The sequence below is a fragment of the Hypanus sabinus genome, chromosome 3 (assembly GCF_030144855.1).
Source record: "Hypanus sabinus isolate sHypSab1 chromosome 3, sHypSab1.hap1, whole genome shotgun sequence".
Classification (NCBI taxonomy): Eukaryota; Metazoa; Chordata; class Chondrichthyes; order Myliobatiformes; family Dasyatidae; genus Hypanus; species Hypanus sabinus.
This window is the reverse complement of record NC_082708.1, coordinates 143,482,372-143,500,720: the sequence shown is the minus strand read 5'-3', so window position 1 is coordinate 143,500,720 and position 18,349 is coordinate 143,482,372. Positions and strand designations below refer to the sequence as shown.

Here is an 18,349-nt window from a genome sequence, read left to right as displayed (position 1 = left end):
AGGAAGTGGCTATGCATTTCTTTAGCCGACCGTGGTAAGATTGCTGGCGACGTGCTTAAGTCACGCCGAGGAAGGAACTGTAACATTTATCAGGCAATAAAGAGGGAACAGTTCTAACAATATTTTTCAAGTTGGTCTTTTTTTGGTAAGTTATTATATATGTTAGTTATCAATCACAAAGCTTTATATATTATTTATATACATATATGACCAAAATAAATTTCAGGACATAAACCTGTCATTACTGGCTAAACTCTGCCGGAGGCCCGGGGGATAAAGTACGTTTTTAATATTAACAAGGAATTTACTCTCCAAACTCCTCAAAAAGTGGCGTGCGATCGCCTAAGAGCCATCACTTTCAAACTCAATGGCCTGATGTCTTCGGGCTAGGGCGGGCTGTTCTCTTGATGCCGAGCAACTTCTGAATACTCTCCCTGAAGTTGCTCCCTTTGATCGCGCCGCCGCTGGCGCCTAAAAATAACATAACTTGTCTGCCTATTAAAGGCACAGACTAATCGTGACAGATTGCCGAGACTCACAATTAGCAATCGTTGATGACACTCGGAGAACCAAAGATATAATATCTCCAGTGCAGAAAAATGCAAAGACCAGTATGCATTTTCTTTTAAAATGAAATTCCGATGTATTTCTTCACTAATTTCAGTACAAACTGATCTCACCACCATCTTCTGTAACTACCCCACCCCTTATTGCATGGCTCCAGTTAAAAGGGAAATTGAACTCGCTGTCACCGTGCCTTCCCCCCAACCAGATAATTACCCTTAAATTGCTCGCCGGGCACTTGTGTTTATATGAGATTAGAGCCCGGAGCTATCAATAAACTCTTCCCAGCAAGTGGCCAATCAGATTAAGTGCTAATTTATTTCGAAAGATTATTGATGGCGGGCAGGTTGAGGCATCCAATGGCAGATGTCTGCTCCACCCATGAAGGTGCTGATTGGATAGCATCCTACAAAGTCTCTCTTCTTAACGCCCGGCTCCGAGTGGCATCAGGAAGCTGGCAATGTTTTGAGAATCGCGGAGTACGGGCAGGCCCAGCGCGATCAGGGCGTTTGTAATTGTGTGTTTTGTTTTTCTTTTTAATGCAACATTTGAAAAGGGATCGACTCTATATGGCCCCTTGTTCTGTCATGAGTGCTTTGCAAGTGACAACTGGCGGCGTTAAGAACGAAGAACCCCGTTCTTTGAGTAAAGGGATACAGAGCGCTGTGAAATTAGCGGTGGACGAAGAGATGGACAGACCCAAAGCCCCTCCTGCGCTTCTCCCATTTAGCGTGGAGGCGCTTATGTCTGACAGGAAACCCAGCCGGGACAGCTCTACTTCGGACGCACCGCTTGTTGGCCCCTCGCAGAGCCTGAGCCCTCGAGCCACCGGTTTACCGGCTCAGGAGACGTTACCTACTTCTCTACCGGCGAACACTTCCTACACGGTGGAAGGACTGTTAAAACTATCTGAAGACGCACTTGTCAAGTCGGAGAGTAGCGACCGACAAGAACGGACGCCTTGGATACAAGACTCGCGGTTCTCTCCCCCTCCCAGTAAGTGAGAAACCTGACTTGATATTATCCTTGTGTATGCGGCAAGCAGTAACTGCGAATTTCGACAATGCCAGGCTACTGAATAGATTTAATAGTTTAAACGCTTCACTCTTTTGTTCTTAAAATTTTCGGGACTGTTACTTAGTTGCGGTCGTTAAGATCTACTTTTGGCGGGGAGAGAGGATGCATCTTAATTAACGGGTGTTTGTATTTATTTTAGGGAGAATGAGTCCTCCTACTTGCACCCTCAGAAAGCACAAAACCAACCGCAAACCCAGGACTCCATTCACCACCTCGCAGTTACTGGCCCTGGAGCGCAAGTTCCGCCAAAAACAGTACTTGTCCATCGCCGAGAGAGCAGAGTTTTCCAGCTCACTTAACTTAACAGAGACACAGGTGAAAATCTGGTTTCAGAATCGCAGGGCGAAAGCCAAACGACTGCAAGAGGCCGAGCTGGAAAAACTGAAAATGGCAGCCAAGCCCATGCTACCACCGGCTTTTGGAATTAGTTTTCCTATCGGTACGCCGGTCCCCGCAACATCTTTGTATGGAGCTTCCCACCACTTTCACAGACCCACTCTACCAGTATCGCCAGTCGGACTATATGCTGCTCACGTTGGATACAGCATGTACCATTTAGCCTGAACGGAATCGAGCGAAGGGACTTGTTAACATACGCACGCATGTGCACAACCGATTGGACTCCTCTTCCCCCGTTCAACTTGCAATGATTCCTCTCTGGGAGGGAGTTGTGTACTATGTAATATACTGTATATTTGAAGTTTATCATTTATATTATGCATATATTTGTTAAATAAATGTAAGTGTTTCAAGTAGCTTCAGGTGATAGCGTTTTCTTTGAAATTAAGTTTGGGATGCTTCAGTCTAAGAGGTAGTTTATCCAACAATTATTTCTAACTATGAAGTAAATCAGCTATTGGTTATCGGAAGACCATTATCTCTGTTTGCATTCATGTTCCTACCCCAAAAGCGAGTAGTTCTGGCAAATCTAGTAACGATGCTTTCTAAACCTTTGCATTTGACTTAAATGCAGCAACATTTATTTAGCCCCACCAGTTTCAAGTCCAATCGATTCGCAGCTTTGTTCAAAACAGCTGGCTTTAAAAGTTGTTTTGCAGCATTTTTGAATGTTTTGTGCTGTTACACCATGCACAAACTCCTGTTATCAATTTGCGAGGAAGTGAAATAAATTGGAAGATTTTTTTTGGATTATTTGAGCTGGCAAAATGATGCTCCGACGGACCACTGTTTAACAAAGATGAAACTTTTTTGGACTTTAGGAAAACGTAAGCGAATATCGTTTTTAGTATGGGATGACTAAATTATTTTAATTCTCCATGTAGAAGCGGTTTTGTGTAGAGTTTAAATGTTTGTTTTATAGTGACAAGCCGTCAACCTAGTCAAGTTTAATTCTCAATTGAATAGGGGGAGGGAGTCTTTCCTTCACCCATGAGCTTTTCATCGACCGTTTACGCTAAAGCATGATGTTTCCTAGTCAGTGATCGTTCATGCAAAGAAACAAAAGTTCCCTCCACCCTCCGAAATGAGCAACCTTTATCTTCCGGTATTGTAGCTATCTAAGAGTCCACCAGTTACTCGCCCCCACCTCTTTCTATTTTCGTCTTTCCCCCGAGGAAATAAAGTGACCAGGACTTTTTTTTGTTACTTTTGACCCTTTCCACTGAGTCTCGTGGCTTAATCTTTAATCTTTGTCTTTCTTTCCACTCTAGCTGAGGGAAGTCATTGGCAAATAATTGCTGTAATGAGGGGGAAAAGTCTTCTGCAGGCGCACCGTGGCTCCAGTTTGACTGTGGCTGGGGGGCAAAGCGGAACCCTTTATCATTCCTAAAATTGGAATGACTTTTCTCCCTGTACCAGAGGCTCAGCGGCATTTCCTTTACATTTCTGTCATCATTTCCGATCGCAAGTAATGGGATTTAATGAAATCCTGCGACTGCGGGATTATTTCCGTTTTTAAATATGAAGCAGCCTTGATTATACAATTGAATTTACTTCGAGTGCATTCGTAACAATGAAGTAGACTTATAAAAGTTTCAACAGATCTTGGTTCAGGTCCTCGCTAGAGCATATGAGGGCTCTGTTTGGAATTATTGAGTATTACAATGCAAAACAGAATCTTGAAAACTTCCTTCTTTACTTCAAGGGGCAAAAATCAAGAGCATGACCTCAAACAGAGGTCCCAGTTATTGTTTAGGAACCTATTTTTCACGGGTTACTGAGGCAGTGAACTCCGTGTCGATCGCCCCCGCCGTTTTTTTAATATAAAACATCAATAGTGGTGGAGGTGACGGACACACGTCGAGTCCCTGTGCAGCTCCGCGCCAATCGGGCAACCCTTTAGTCTTTCCCGACATTCCTTTTGATGTCAATATTCCATTTAGAAAGTTCTCCGCGGCTCTCAATCATGGACAGATGCCTGTAGGATCGCGGAGGAAAATGTGACATTATCGCTCAGACTTCACTTTTTACCCCTAGGGCTAGTCACTTCGCTCAATTACACCCCATATGCCAACAATTAATAAATAAGTAATGACAATAAGTTCGGAATCATACGGATGAGCGCTCCGACTGAAAAGAAAATTCACACAAAAGGCGAGAGATTTGCCGGTCCTCTTCATGAGGGCATCGTTCTTTTATGTCTGTCTCCTGCCTGGGGTTAAACAGAAAACAAAAACATTTTTTTCATTTAAGTATCGCAACGGGTAGTTGGAAGTGAGATTCCGTGTTTCCCTTAAACAAAAGTGTGGTGGCGCCAACCAGCCTAGCCAACAGACATTTAATAATATTTTTTAAACTCACTCAGATAGCCATTAACCAGTTCGCCCAGCAAATACTTTACTCTCAGTAACTGAACCCAATTTTGTAAAATGCCATTAACTTCGATACATTAATTTAACTTTAAAGCAAAATATTAGAGTCTTCCAAAAGAGTTGTCAAACTTATTCAAAGCCCATTTAGTTTGCCAGGTATGGCTGACTGTATTTCAAATTTTAATTTTCGTTTATTTTATTTTTAAGGCCATTTCATGTACATTCCCAGGTCTTGTCGTCATTATGTCAAGCCACCTCTCAGGACAGACCAGCGATTAAAGGGTTAACGCGCTGTTGTCTGAGCGAGGCCAAGAGGCTTTTGTAGCCCATGAATTCAAAGGGCAGACATACTTAATCAAACTACAAAGGCCAGGTGGAGGTAAGATCAATCTCTTATGTTTTGATCGATGGAGAAACAATTGATTTTATTTCTTTCAACCCAAGCACGTTCCCAATCACAACAACCGACTCTTGTTTTCGGAAATGTGTTTTATATATATTTAAAACTTACGCCAGCTTCACATCAATTTCCTTTCCACACGCTACTAAAATGTAATTGGTAATAGAGACTTGAAGAGCGAAGAAAGAAAGCGGTAGAATTTAATTAGAAGGAAGTCACAACAAGGATTGTTCAGTTGAATCCTCGAGCAACAAGTGCCTGCGCCGTTCATTGCTCATCTCGCATAGCTCATTCCCAACCATTATTGTAGTGGTGGCACAAAATCTTAAAGATGACTTCAGACCCGATGTAGGATAAATATCGCCAGTTTTATTCGCCTTGATACGTGTGGCTCAGGAACGTGTTCTATCATAATTTGCTGAACATCCCACGTATTCCAAACTTGGAGATATGAGATAAATTCATGAACAGATCTAGTAATAGGTTCGGTTTAGAAAGTAATTACGAGTCCTAACAAAATATGACTATAGTACATCAATATAAAAACGTAAATATTTGATCAGCGATCAATTCTGTTTCGTGGGTTAAACGGGTATTTGTGGTAATGCATTTGATGAATAAAGTGCGAGAAAGATTGTGCGAATCTTGTTTGCTTAAGCATTCCTTGAAGTGTATTTAAAATCATTCGAGCACAGAGCGAACCCGCACTGATTCTGTGACTTTTCCACTCTCGCTCTCGATTTGCTGGCATCTTCGTTAAAAGCACCCTTAGGTTCCGAACTTACGCAAACAAATATACACGTCTTTCTTAGAATGGACATTCTGAATACTTAGGGTTCGGTCCTAAAGTTTCTAGAAACTCAATTTAAAATTAGACCTATAAATTAAAAAGACAAATCTCTCTAGACACTAGTGATGGAAACATTGACACTGGCAACATCTAATCCAATCAGAACCCAAGTGTTTACAATATCAATTTATGCTTATTTAATTTAACTAATTATTAATAAGTGGTAGGGCGATGTAAACATTTCAATATTGACCACTGAGTTTAGGAGTATATAACTTCTAAAAATAAAATATCACCAATGGCTTGGGAATAAGAATTTTGATAAGAATAAGATATTCATGCACACCGCACTATTTAAAAATTCGAATTACAAATATTAATATATGCAACGTGATCATAAGGTTAGGTGGGGCAGCTTTTTTGAAATAGTCGAGTTTAACTGTTTCATGTTACGTTTATATAATGGTATTATTAAATGACATTAGGATGGTAATTCTAGTTTTTGAGAAAAAAATTGAGATCTGACAACAACGCCAGTTATCTATGAAGCCTGGTATTTTTAATTAATACCTTTTTATTGTTCGAAGCAGATGTAAAATACAGCTGTGAACTGTTACTAGTACCATTGCAATTTTCTTTTTCTTGCAAAGTAGACTTTTACCAAATTCTACTCAAGTTTCCTGTAGATTTATGTAACGTGTCATATTACCTTGTAAATTTGGTCCATGTCAAATAAGCCATAACGAAGTTTATTTTGTGTGTCATTTATTGCACCACAGTAAACGCGAGCAAAGCCCGTATAATCAGAGAGAGAGAGAGAAAGGGAGAAGCTTCCTCATGTCAGATAGGAAATACATAGTTTAATTTTTTCTGAATAATACGTTCGAAAGCGTATTTTTTTTAAAGTTACATGTTCTTGTGATCGGTCTTTGTATTGTCTGAAAGTCTATGCGACTTTAGGGATCCTAGCGTCATCTGTTTAACATGTAGATAGACCAAGAAGTGTTTACATACACGAGGAAATCTGCAGATGCTGGAAATTCAAGCAGCACACACAAAATGCTGGTGGAGCGCAGTGGGCCAGGCAGCATCTATACGGAGAAGCGCTGTCCACGTTTTAGGCCGAGACCCTTCGTGAAAAAGGTCTCGGCCCAAACGACGACAGTGCTTCTCCCTATAGATGCTGCCTGGCCTGCTGCGCTCCACCAGCATTTTGTCAGTGTTTACATACAACTGGAACATAATGTTCTCCATAGTCTTTTTGGCCTTTTATTCTTCCCACAATTTACTATTAGACACAACGATTTCACTCTGGTTATTTTTCATTTCTTAAGCATGTTGGAAATTGTGATAGCCAATTGTTAAGTTCGTTTAGATAATATTTTCTCTGTCCATTGTTGAATGATGTTGAAAGGCATCAAAAGGACATTAAACCAAAAGGAATAACTACTCAAATAAAAGCCACATATATTCCGTTGTATATGTGGAACTGTTGATGCCATAAACGTATATGCAGACTTTGGAAACTTTCAAATATAAAGTACTGTAAATGTTCAACATTTTTCATGTTGCTCGGATTATGTTTAGAGGCTTCTTGCACCCTCTGCAGTCAGTTGAGAGAATGTGTCAATTTTTCGCGCAAAAGTACTGGATTAAGTGCTTTTGCTTTCCTCAAACACTGGGTTGTTTAAGGTTAACACCTATTCGGAAATACCGCGCTCAGGTTCAATAAATTACTCACTTTATCGCAAAGACATTCAAAAATGTATTTCATATGTTCGTAACTGGCCCACGTGTGGGTACTGCTAAACTATTTGAAGCTAGCCAAGACTTTAAAGAGCTAGTCATCACAGAGCAATATTTTAAACAGCAAGCAAATGTTTTAATTGTGTTGTTTTAAATATATACCCCTAAACAGTTATGTTTACAAAAATTCCTGTTTTATAAAAACGGATTAATCAAAGCCTAGTAAATACAGTACTTACATGTATAAACCCACCTTTAAAAATATGTGTCTATATGCCATAATTAAAATACTTTGTCACACAAGTTATATGCATATATAAATACGATGTAAATTAATATGTCTTTCTAACTACACCATATTAAACATACAATACATTATTCATGTTGGAGAAATTGGAACTCATTCATACATACACTGAACAACAGAAATTTGGTTGCACTGGTATTTTATGTATTATTCTGGAGTAGGGTTAAAGGCAAAATAATAGTGAAAATTAATCCATAGACTAAAGCTAATCTTTTATCAGAAATTATTTTGTTTTAGGATCTGTTGCATTGATCTTTGCATTGGCATGATTTAAAAAAAACTATTGGTTGGCTACAGATTTTTTTTACAACTCTCCATTGGGCTGAGACTTGTACCTAATTGTAAACCTTTGTTTAGACTGGACAAGACTTTCTATGATGTACAAATCATACACTGCCTCTCCAGAGGGTATACGGGGCAGATTTGGTTCATATCTTGCCTAGACATTTCTGAACCTATTGGGTGAAGAAAATATCAGCATTTCATATTGTCAAAAATTTGCAGTCTGTTGTAATGGCAGTCATCATTTCTACACATGAATTATATTTGTTCTGCCATGAAGCCCAGTGGTGGTGGTGGGGGAGACACTTGTGCAGTTTAATGCAATGAGCAAAGGCTATATATTGACAACATTTTGGGTACAAAGAACTATTATGAGTTCTCTTTGCCATAAAATAGTTTCTGTGTTTTTTTTAGGGTCAATTGATCTATGAAGCACCTGAGTATATTTATTTAGAGAAATAATCGTGGAACTGTCCCTTCTAACCCAATGAGCTGTACCCAGGTACCCATCTATTTTACACTAGCCTCATCAAAGGATCATTTACAATGCCAATTAACTTACTGGACCATGAGAGAAAACCAGAACACACAGAGGAAACCCATGTGGTCATGAAGCAAACATGCAAACTCCTTACAGAAAGTGCCAGAGTTGAACTCTGAACTCTGATGCCCCGAGCAATAATAATTTGCACTAGACACTATGCTACCATGGTGCATTTGATAAACTTGGCTGTTCTCTAAACTTGTCACTGCAGAGGTATTCCTATCTGCCCATTACTACTTCACTTACTGCTGCATTAGTAATAACTCCCTTTTAAAAATTCTCTACCTTGTTTTCAGCTCTCTATGAACTTACAACTCCCCGCTCCCTGTTTTTGTAATATTTCCAAGATGCCTGGAAACTACCTGTGAAATAAATTGCATCATTACTACATAATTACCACTCTCAGCTGGAAAAGATCTAACCTGTAGATTTCCTCCCAGTCTCTGTATCTTTTCCTATGCCCTATGCCCTATGTCATGTTCCTCTTAAAGGTTTGCCTCTGACTAACATTTAATCTTCATATTTTGTTCTTATGACATGAGAGTTTACTTGGTCCATTAAATTATGCTGATTGACAACCCCATCAATCCCATTCATTTTGCATTGTTCTATTTTCTTCAAAATGCCCAGTAACATTTGCTTGATCCTGTAATCACTCATCTACAATTAAGGTAATTTGCAGTTACTAGTAACTTATCAGTCAACTTGCCTTTGGGATGTGGTACGAAACCAATGCAATTCCAGAATGGAGAACCTAGTAACTCCACACAGACAGAGGAGGAAGTCAGAACCAATCCCCATTAGTTGAAGATGCAAGGTGCCTCTGTGTCACCAGATATGCTCTATTCACCAACTTTCTAATATCTAATTATGGTGCTTTGACTTACTGCAAATTTTATTGCTAATGCTTCCATGAAATGCTGAAGGACATATTGTTACATTAACTATGTAAAATAAATGTAAGGTATTGTTTTGAATCATAGAATCTTAAATACTTACAGCACAGAAAGAGGCCAATTGGCCTATTATCACCACATTGAACATACACTGGAGCTGGATAGGCCACTCATACTTCTCAGCTCTCAGTTTGTAGCCTTGGAGGATACTATTCCTTAAATAAGTACTCATTCAAGGATGTTTTAAATATAGTAAGATTTCCACTACTGCCATCCTTCCTTTGACTGATGTAAGTCTAAAAATCCAGATTTATATAGTTCATTGAATGATAACATTCTTCCCTCAATTTCCCTCTAATCCCTTTGCCAATTAGATTAAATTAAATCCATGTCCCTTCATAATAGACTTTCTGCCAAGGGAAAATAGATCTTTCCTGTTCATTAGTTTGTGGGCTCTCATAATTTTACACAGCTCAATTAAATCTCCCTTCATTCCTCCAAAGAAAACAACCCCAATCCTGCCCGTTTCTCCTGATAATTAAAATTCTCCAGACCTGGCAACATCTTCATAAATCTCCTCTGTGCAGCTCTTTCTGTGATATTTTCCTTTTAGAAGGGTAACCATGAGAGCTTATAATACCTGGGCTATGGTCTAATTTGACTTTCATTGTGTTTCAATATGATATTCCTATTTTTCTCTTGCATATTTCAGTTGATTGTCAAATATCCCATATGCACAGGACTTTCTGCAGAATCAGGAAAGTATCCCATATGCCTGCTTACTCACCGATTCATCTGTTCTGTAACCTCAGGGATTTGAGATATGTACTTTCAGACCCCTCCCTTCTCTTAGCTTCTTAGTATTCTACCATTTTTATACTTTGTGCCTGTCTAGTGCATTTCCTCCCATTTTCTGGATTAAGCTCAAAATACCTCTTACATTCTTGGACATCTTCCTTTGGTCTCTCACTATCAATTGCATTGACATTGGTATGTTTCATATAGGTGGAACGGACTCTTAAGTCATAATAATATGCATTACAAAAAGCAAAGGACTTCCAGCTGAGTCCTACAAAACCCATCTGCACACTGCCCTTGTGTAATAAAATCTCTTATAGACTTCTTCTTCCTTTTAAATAACTTGGTACTTACCCTGGGTTCTCACAGACTTTATTAAGTACCTTGCTAAAATCTATGTATATTGCAAACTATGCACAAACTTCAAGATGCACATTTTATTGCCTAGTTTGACAGCAACAATTATCCCACTGTCCTTGATTAAATCAGCTCTCTAAATATTCATTTATGCTGCTTCTCAGATATTTTTCCAATAATTGGCCACAATTGATATTAAGATATGGGTTATTTGGTCTATATCTTTCTCCTTTTTCAAACAACACCTCAATGACATTTTCCCAGATCTTGTATCATTGTGCTTGAAGCCAAAAACATTGGAAATTTATAGCTATTGCCCGCCTATAGCCCAGAATGCTGGAACCAGCAATTAATCTACTTTTAAAAATGTCATATGTCTTAACCATGTTATCTCTTTCTCTTTCTTATTTCCAATCTGTAACATAGATAAAGGAAAGTTACAAGGCCAGAACTGGAGAGAGGTTAGAATCAGCGATTTTGGAAGGCTATAGGGTTGGAGGTGTTGGCACATTTAGAGAGAGATTTGGTTTTCAATGTCTGCTCATTGTCACAATATGTTGGTTAGATAAATGACCAATACCAAATTTAACCCCAACATAGAAGTGACTGGCACCCCAAGCCATTTGGTATTTTTATGTAGGAATCAGCATAAAATCTTTTGCTTTTAAAATTATAATTTATAGCAATGACATGCTTAATTATGGACCATACGCTTCAGTCAGAATAATTCAAGGAAAGTAAAATATTTTGTACAGGGTGAATTTAAGGCTATCATTAGGAAATTTGACAATGATACTAAAATTGTCATTGTGTTTGAAAATTGCAATATTTCATTCTGAGGACACCAGTGTGTTGAAGCTGTGCTTTTACATCCTGCTGGTTGCAAATGGCTCATCATAGTGAAATAATAATCAAAGGTGTCAGAGTCCCACGAGTTTATAGGGTAAACAGATGATGTATTTTAAAATAATTTTCTGGCCAAGTTTCCTCCTACTCTCTGTAAATACATAATTTATTGCTCACATCTTAACATACACCATGTAGTTACTCATGAATTTTGTCCTTATTGTAAATATTGGGGTCTGGTTTAGCATCTGAATTTTAAGATTCCCACACTGGTTTACAAATCCTTCTGTGGTCTTGGATTTCTATGTTTTATTGCAAAATCGTACCTCTCCTCCTCCTTCAGAGAACTTAAGCCATCAATTCAAATCAGATCAGATTTGTTTATTGTCGTAAACAACCAGGTGGAATGAAATTCCTGGCTGGTATTAAGCTCCTGGAGTAAGCATTATACAAGGCAGTAATCAATAGCAATACGAAGCACAAACAACAGAATTGCAGAAACACATTAGTGCAATCTGAATTAGTGGTAAAAGAAGTTAATCTTTTTGACTGTCCCCAAATGTTATTAAAAATGCAGAACATAAATTCAAGCTGTTGTGATTGTGATTAACATTAACAGTATGTATAATACACAACAACCAATGGGCAGCAAGAATTGGGAATCAATCAGTTTGCTGGAAGTAGGTCAGCAACAAGTATTGAGTCAGCCTGTTGTGCAGAATTGGTGCACTATAATTTCCAAATCTTTTCCCCAGTGATCATCAGAATGTTCTAGATCATAATGTTCTCTTCCTTTTTTGACTCGGTTCCAAGATTTTAAAACCTATACTGTACACAAAGTGGAATAAATAGAGATCAAAATGGAAAAGATGTTTGTATGTTATCAAATCATTGTTATTCTCTGAAAGCTGAAATTTGTAATATTTTTCTTCTGATTTTCATAGATTATCTCTATATCCTGCAATAGCCTATGTCCTTCAATGCCAATCTCCCCCAGATGCCCATAATCAGCATTTCATCTACTTATGCTTAAAATTCTCTCTCTGGTTGTTGATTCTACAGGTTTATTACCCTTTGGGTGAAACTGTTCCTCTTGCCTTTCTACTCTTGCATTTAATATTTTAACTTTCAACTTAGATTTGTTTACATTTCACCTCAGGCAAGAAACTTAAATTTTATTTCCAAAGGAAATCAATCCTCCTCCTCTCCACGTTTCTCTTGGATCCTGAAGCCTTCATAACCACTAACTTCTGTACTCAGTTAGCCAGAAGTGCATAAAGTACCTCTGATTAGATCATTCCAACTTCTTGAACTGGAACCTTAAAGAAGAGTCCTCTATTAACGTGTATTAACGAGTCCCCCTTCCCCTTTTTAGAGCTGTTATTCCAATAACGCTCCTTAGACTCAGAAATAAATTTTGATTGACATGAGTTTGTGGCGCATCGGAAGTTCGCTTCAATATCTAAATCCGATAGCGAATTGATGGATTAAACTAATAACATCAACAAAAATTGCTACAAACCCTCTGTAGTTCGACCGCTTCTGTGGAAAGAGAAAATGTTAAATTGAGGTGGATGATGTTTGCTTTTAGTGAGAAGTAGCACCGCACTTCATATTAATGTTCACGCCGAAAACTATGGAATATGAACTTTATTGTGATGCATTTAATTAATTATAATATATTCAGAATCGTTAGTTGTAAAATGCAGTTAAACGCTCTCGTGGGTTATTTATCTCTGCGGAACACACAGGTACCCTTGCAGTTTAATAGCGTACTTTCACAAGAAACCACATAAAAAATTAATCCTGCTTTGTTTCTTCCGGGACCATCCCATCTTTTGATGGCCTTAAGCCTGGAATTGTGCAGATAGATAACGGGTTAAGCCATATTCGGTGCTGTAGGGTGTGCCACGACCCGTTATTCATGTATGTACACTACAGCACCTATTTAACCTTGTAGACATTGCTCAAGTTCAAAGTTCAAAGCTCCGCTGATATTTCGGTTAATAACCTTTTCTTCCCATAGAGAAATCTCTGCATAAATAAGTGTTTTTCACAAGTTATTTCTTCCGCTAGGATTGACAAATAACTTAGTCACTGTGTCAAATTGATTGCTAATAAGTAATCAAGGCAGCCCTGGCATTTCTATAATACAGACGTTACAATACTTCGTCTTTAACGAAAAGGGATCGATCTAAGATACAAGCTGCAAGGCGATTAATTTCACAGTTCCTAACCGGCTATTTTGTAAGCTCTACTAGTAACTGACCGTCCGTGAAAAGCCGAGAATACATTTCTTTGAGAGGCCATTGACAGTAAAATACATGAGATGTTCTGAAGGGGAACATCGCACGTGTATTTCTTAACTGATATGAATACATGTTTCCTGCGCTTGAGATCTATCCTATCACTGCTCCTCTATAACCACCTCTGTACGTTTTCCTTTGCATCCCCGGGCTTCTGCTTGATACTTTATTTACTTAAATCCCCCTGCTTTCTGCCCTCACCTGCAACGGCTCCCAGATTTCCATGCCATGACTCTGTCCCTCTTCTGAGTGTATAGATCATTTTTCACCACCCCACAACCTCAGCACGTATCCCTGTTCTTCTCTGCGAGGATATAGGTAATCAAATAGTGGAATCTATCAAAATAAATGTAAGTACAATTGAAATAAAACAGAACCAGACGTGGCCCAGCATGAAGCACATTTCCTCCCTCTTGGAACAAGGACAGTCTGTCCGGCCTGTCTCTAGCTCCCTGGGCAGTACTCTGATGTATTTTTAGAGATGCTTATTGAGCCCTAGAGCAGCGATTTTCCCGTTTTTTCCCCAGGAATGTCCAAAGTACTGCATCTCAACGTTTGGGGAACAAAGTAGTACTTTGGTGCCGGTTTAATATTACAGTGTAATATGACATTATAGCATTCTGTCGCTGGGTTAACCAGATCACGCTGCATCTGTTGTCAATTGCCCAATCGATAGATGTTTAACTCCAAATGTGCACAGGACTGGAATTGTCTGAAATTCGACCTCGCCCTGTAGGACGCACCAACGTATCACCCCAGGTAATTCACAAACCTGCTAAACGCCCGGCACGTCTACCTACTCAAATAGCAAATGTATTCGATGCAAACTACTCGACATTTTACTTAAGACTACTGACAATTAATTTGCGATTTCTCAATCTACTGAAACCCGGCATTGACCAGGAACGCTGCCAAATTTGCTGTGTGGGCTTGGCATTTTTAAAGATGTCGTTCATGGGGCTCTTTTCATCGCTCTCTGGGAGCATCTCAGTCGGGGCAGATCGGAGATCTGGGTCTCATTCCACAAGCAACAATGCGACAGCATGAATCTTCAAGACAAAGGCGCAAATCACATGTCTTTGTTTATTTTTATAACAAAATCAAGATTCTCTTTAAGGATTACACAACAAATAATATCCCCTACAGCGGTATGTGAGGGCTGCATATATTTATTAGGATGGTCGACCATTGGATAAAAGAGTGGTTGCAAGATTTTTTTCCCCCGTAGATAATAGGATCCTTCGTTGGAGTTGATATTAAGAATTCCGTATAGGTTCCAAGAGATTATTGAAGTGGCCGATTTCCCTCTCTGTTTTGCATCGCTAAAGTTCCAATTCACAATTTGTGCCGAGAATAGACCTCAGTAGGAGAGTACTGGAAAGCCCAGGGAGTGTTGTAAATGCGTGTAATCGTATGCAACATAAATAGTAGTTTCAACTTTCGTCCTGAGTTTATTTTCTTTCAGGAAAAAGGCAAGCTGGGGGAGTGGGGGAGGAGGGCAGAATCAAATATAAATTTCGCCCCTGAAGTGCAATATAACACAAATTGCTATCCCGACCCCACTCTCATCTAAGGTGGTTTCATTTTGTTTTCTTTGTGAAGTCTGAAATCTATTCTCCCAGCTGCAGTCCTCCTATCCATTTGCCCCTCAACCCAACTATACAAAGTATGTGGTCGCAAAGTTAAGCCGCTTCAGAAAACCAGAAGGACTTTCGTGTTAACCAATTGCATTATCGATTTCTCACTCTCATTACAACGTGGCAATACAAAGTCATTAAACGTTTGCTTCAGTTCCACAAAGCTCCAATGAATCTAAAAGAGGTCGATTTTCTGCCGTAATGACGTGGATTTCTGAGAGTTATTGGCTACTTGACAGCTAAACAAGTCGTGCACTGTTCAATTTGCAGCGATGTTTCTAAGTTCTATTGACTAACAGTTTACTAAATGGTCGTGGTAGCCGTTATCAATATAAATTATATACAGTGTGTTAAGGACGGCACCTTTTAAACACTACTTCGCTGTACAGGCACAGATCATAATTCTGCAGTGATACGCTTACAATGTCATTTCTTTAACCCGCTCCTCCCTATAGTCAATACAATATTTTTAATGTACATCCGTATTAATATTTTGTTACATAAAGCAGATTCAAAAGTTGACAGAATCTTCATTCACACGCAGGAGTAAAATCCTTTTGCTATTGTATAGAAATCCAACGAAGTATTTTCCTTCCCTTAATCCTTTCAAGATAAATACACTGTTTCGGGAAGCCGATCTGTTTCCCTTCGAATGATATTACTTCATAGGTATATCATTCGTATTCAAAGCTATATGGATAGCTGTCTCGGCGAAATCCTATTTTAGTGGAGTTATTTGGGAGTTTTGAGTTACTTTGGTGGAACACTGGAGGCAGTTTTAATCCCTTCTACGTACAGTTGGTGTCGGCAATAATTATTCTCTCAAAATTTGACAGTGATCAGTTTATGCCAAACACATGACGACATTCGTTATTTCTGTATCATTATTAATAGTAGCTACAAACAATAAGTAAGATGGGAGAGGAATCTGTCAGAGGCTTGCATCCATTCAGTCTTGTTGATTTACGGGCTGCTCTATTAGCACAAATGTAACTATAACCAGTTATTATAAAGGGCTGCCTTTCTTGGGTCTGGATCTTATTAGATGGCCATTCCGAACAGACCGAAAAAGCTTCTGCAGAACAAAAAAAGTTAAACATTAAAGGTGAACCTGAAGTCTGTGTTGCTTGCAAGATAATTGCGTTCAACACTCGCGTTTAAATAATGCAGAGAGCTGACTGCTTTGCTCCGTAACGTTCTTATCAAAGGACTCAGAGCATCTAACATTCTGAAACTTATATTCCTATTGTTTGATGTAAAACATCTTTTATTCCATGACAGTTTGAATAAACATGTTTTGAATTAAATTTTAATTCTAAATATCAAATGGAACGGGATTAAATGGATTTAAAGTAAACTTTATGAAAGGATTATATTCACAATTATTCACTAGTTGATTAGGAATTCGATTCTTTTATTACCTAACTGTATATTCAAAGGACACTTTATTAGGTACTGGAGGTTCATGGTCTTCTGCTGAAGTTGTGCATTTAGAGATGCTCTTCTGCACTCCACTGTGTTAATGAGTGGTTAATTGAGTTCCTGTCACCCTCCTGTCAGCTTGAAGCAATCTGCCCATTCTCCTTTGCTTCTCATTATCAAGGCATTTTTACCCACAAAACTGTTTCTTCCCCCTCCCCCCACACACCATTCTAGGTAAACTCCAGAGACTATGTATGAAAATCCCAGGAGATCCACAGTTTCTGTGATATTCAAACTACCCTGTCTGGCATCAACAATCGTTCCATGGTCAAAGTCACTTAGACCACGTATTTCCCCATTCTAGTGTTTGGTCTGGACAATTGAACCTCTTGACCATGTTGGCATGCTTTTATGCATTGAATTGCTGCCACATGAGTGGCTGATTAGATATTTGCATTAAAGAGCAAGTGTACAGGTGTACCTAATAAAGTGGCCACCAAATATATAATTCAAAGGTGCTAATTGCAGCTTTACTTTACCTCTGCCATAGAAAGCCTATCTATTCATCTACATAATAGTGATTCATTGTGCGAGGCATGAAAACTACTATACAAATGCTTTATCTGATTATCAAGGAAGCACAGATATGATTTTGATTCATTTCAAAGGCTTCACTTATTTGAGTATATTGTAGGTCTACAAGCAGGAATATATTCCTTATAAGAAATAATTATTTATCTGGATTCAATAAATATTCAGTAGTTAAACTGTGTTTAAAGTGCATACAAGCATATTTGTGTTTGTATTAACACAATGTTGTGCAGAACTAAATACATCCAAAATCTTTCTTCTTTAACCTCTTTAGTATTTGAATTTTGTATTTGTACATCTGTATTTTTTACAACGCAATACACGTCACAGGAAGTAGATATAACTCATATTGTTTGTCTTTGTACACACCTTGTTACAGAAGAAGTGACATAATACTTCAGTCCTGATGAAGGGTCTTGGCCTGAAATGTTGACTATTTATTCCCCTCCATAGATACTAGCTGATTTGCTGAGTTCCCCCAGCATTTTGTATGTATAACATAGCCAAAAGTAATGGGTGCATATATGGATTTTATTGCAGGCTTAATTGTGAACAAAAAACAATTTAGATCCTTCTTCCTATTAGTGAAGTTTTTATTGAAGACAAGTGACTGAGTAATATCAGGTACTAATTCAGAAAATTCTGGCTTTATTTGGTTAGGATTTAAACATAAGCTGGACTAAGTCTTTCTTTGATTGGTTTAATTTGTTATTTTAAATGGTGCATTAGATCATGACAGGTTTAGATAAGTTAAATAGAGGCAAAATGTTCAAGGACCAGAAGGGACATATTCAAATTATGTGCAAAATGCAATGAGATGTAAGGAAACATCTTATTTATATAGAATGTATTTGTTCTGAAATTCACTGCTTGCAGTTAGTGAAATAGTCAATCTGTTTTTTTTCAAGGGGGGTTGAATAGTTCCTTGGTTAGCAACATTTGCCATGGCATTGAGGGCCTCAGATCCATGAGTAACGAACACACCGAATCCAGTATAAATGGTGAAAAGAGCCCA

General features: G+C 38.5%; 1 protein-coding gene across 1 annotated transcript; it reads left to right on the top strand.

Annotated features, from left to right (window-relative positions):
- The first annotated feature begins 1,017 nt into the window (after positions 1–1,017).
- msx1a (muscle segment homeobox 1a) lies at positions 1,018–2,396 on the top strand. The gene is made up of 2 exons (XM_059963392.1): positions 1,018–1,560; positions 1,781–2,396. Exons 1-2 carry the CDS (start codon positions 1,104–1,106, stop codon positions 2,203–2,205), a joined length of 882 nt encoding a protein of 293 aa, XP_059819375.1. The 5' UTR covers positions 1,018–1,103; the 3' UTR covers positions 2,206–2,396.
- The last annotated feature ends 15,953 nt before the right edge of the window (positions 2,397–18,349 follow it).

Bases quoted from the DNA above. Each gene is read 5' to 3' on its own strand.
- msx1a (XM_059963392.1), top strand. From the start codon at position 1,104: ATGCAACATTTGAAAAGGGATCGACTCTATATGGCCCCTTGTTCTGTC. The intron at 1,561-1,780 runs GTAAGTGAGAAA...TATTTATTTTAG, and splicing joins GCGGTTCTCTCCCCCTCCCA to GGAGAATGAGTCCTCCTACT.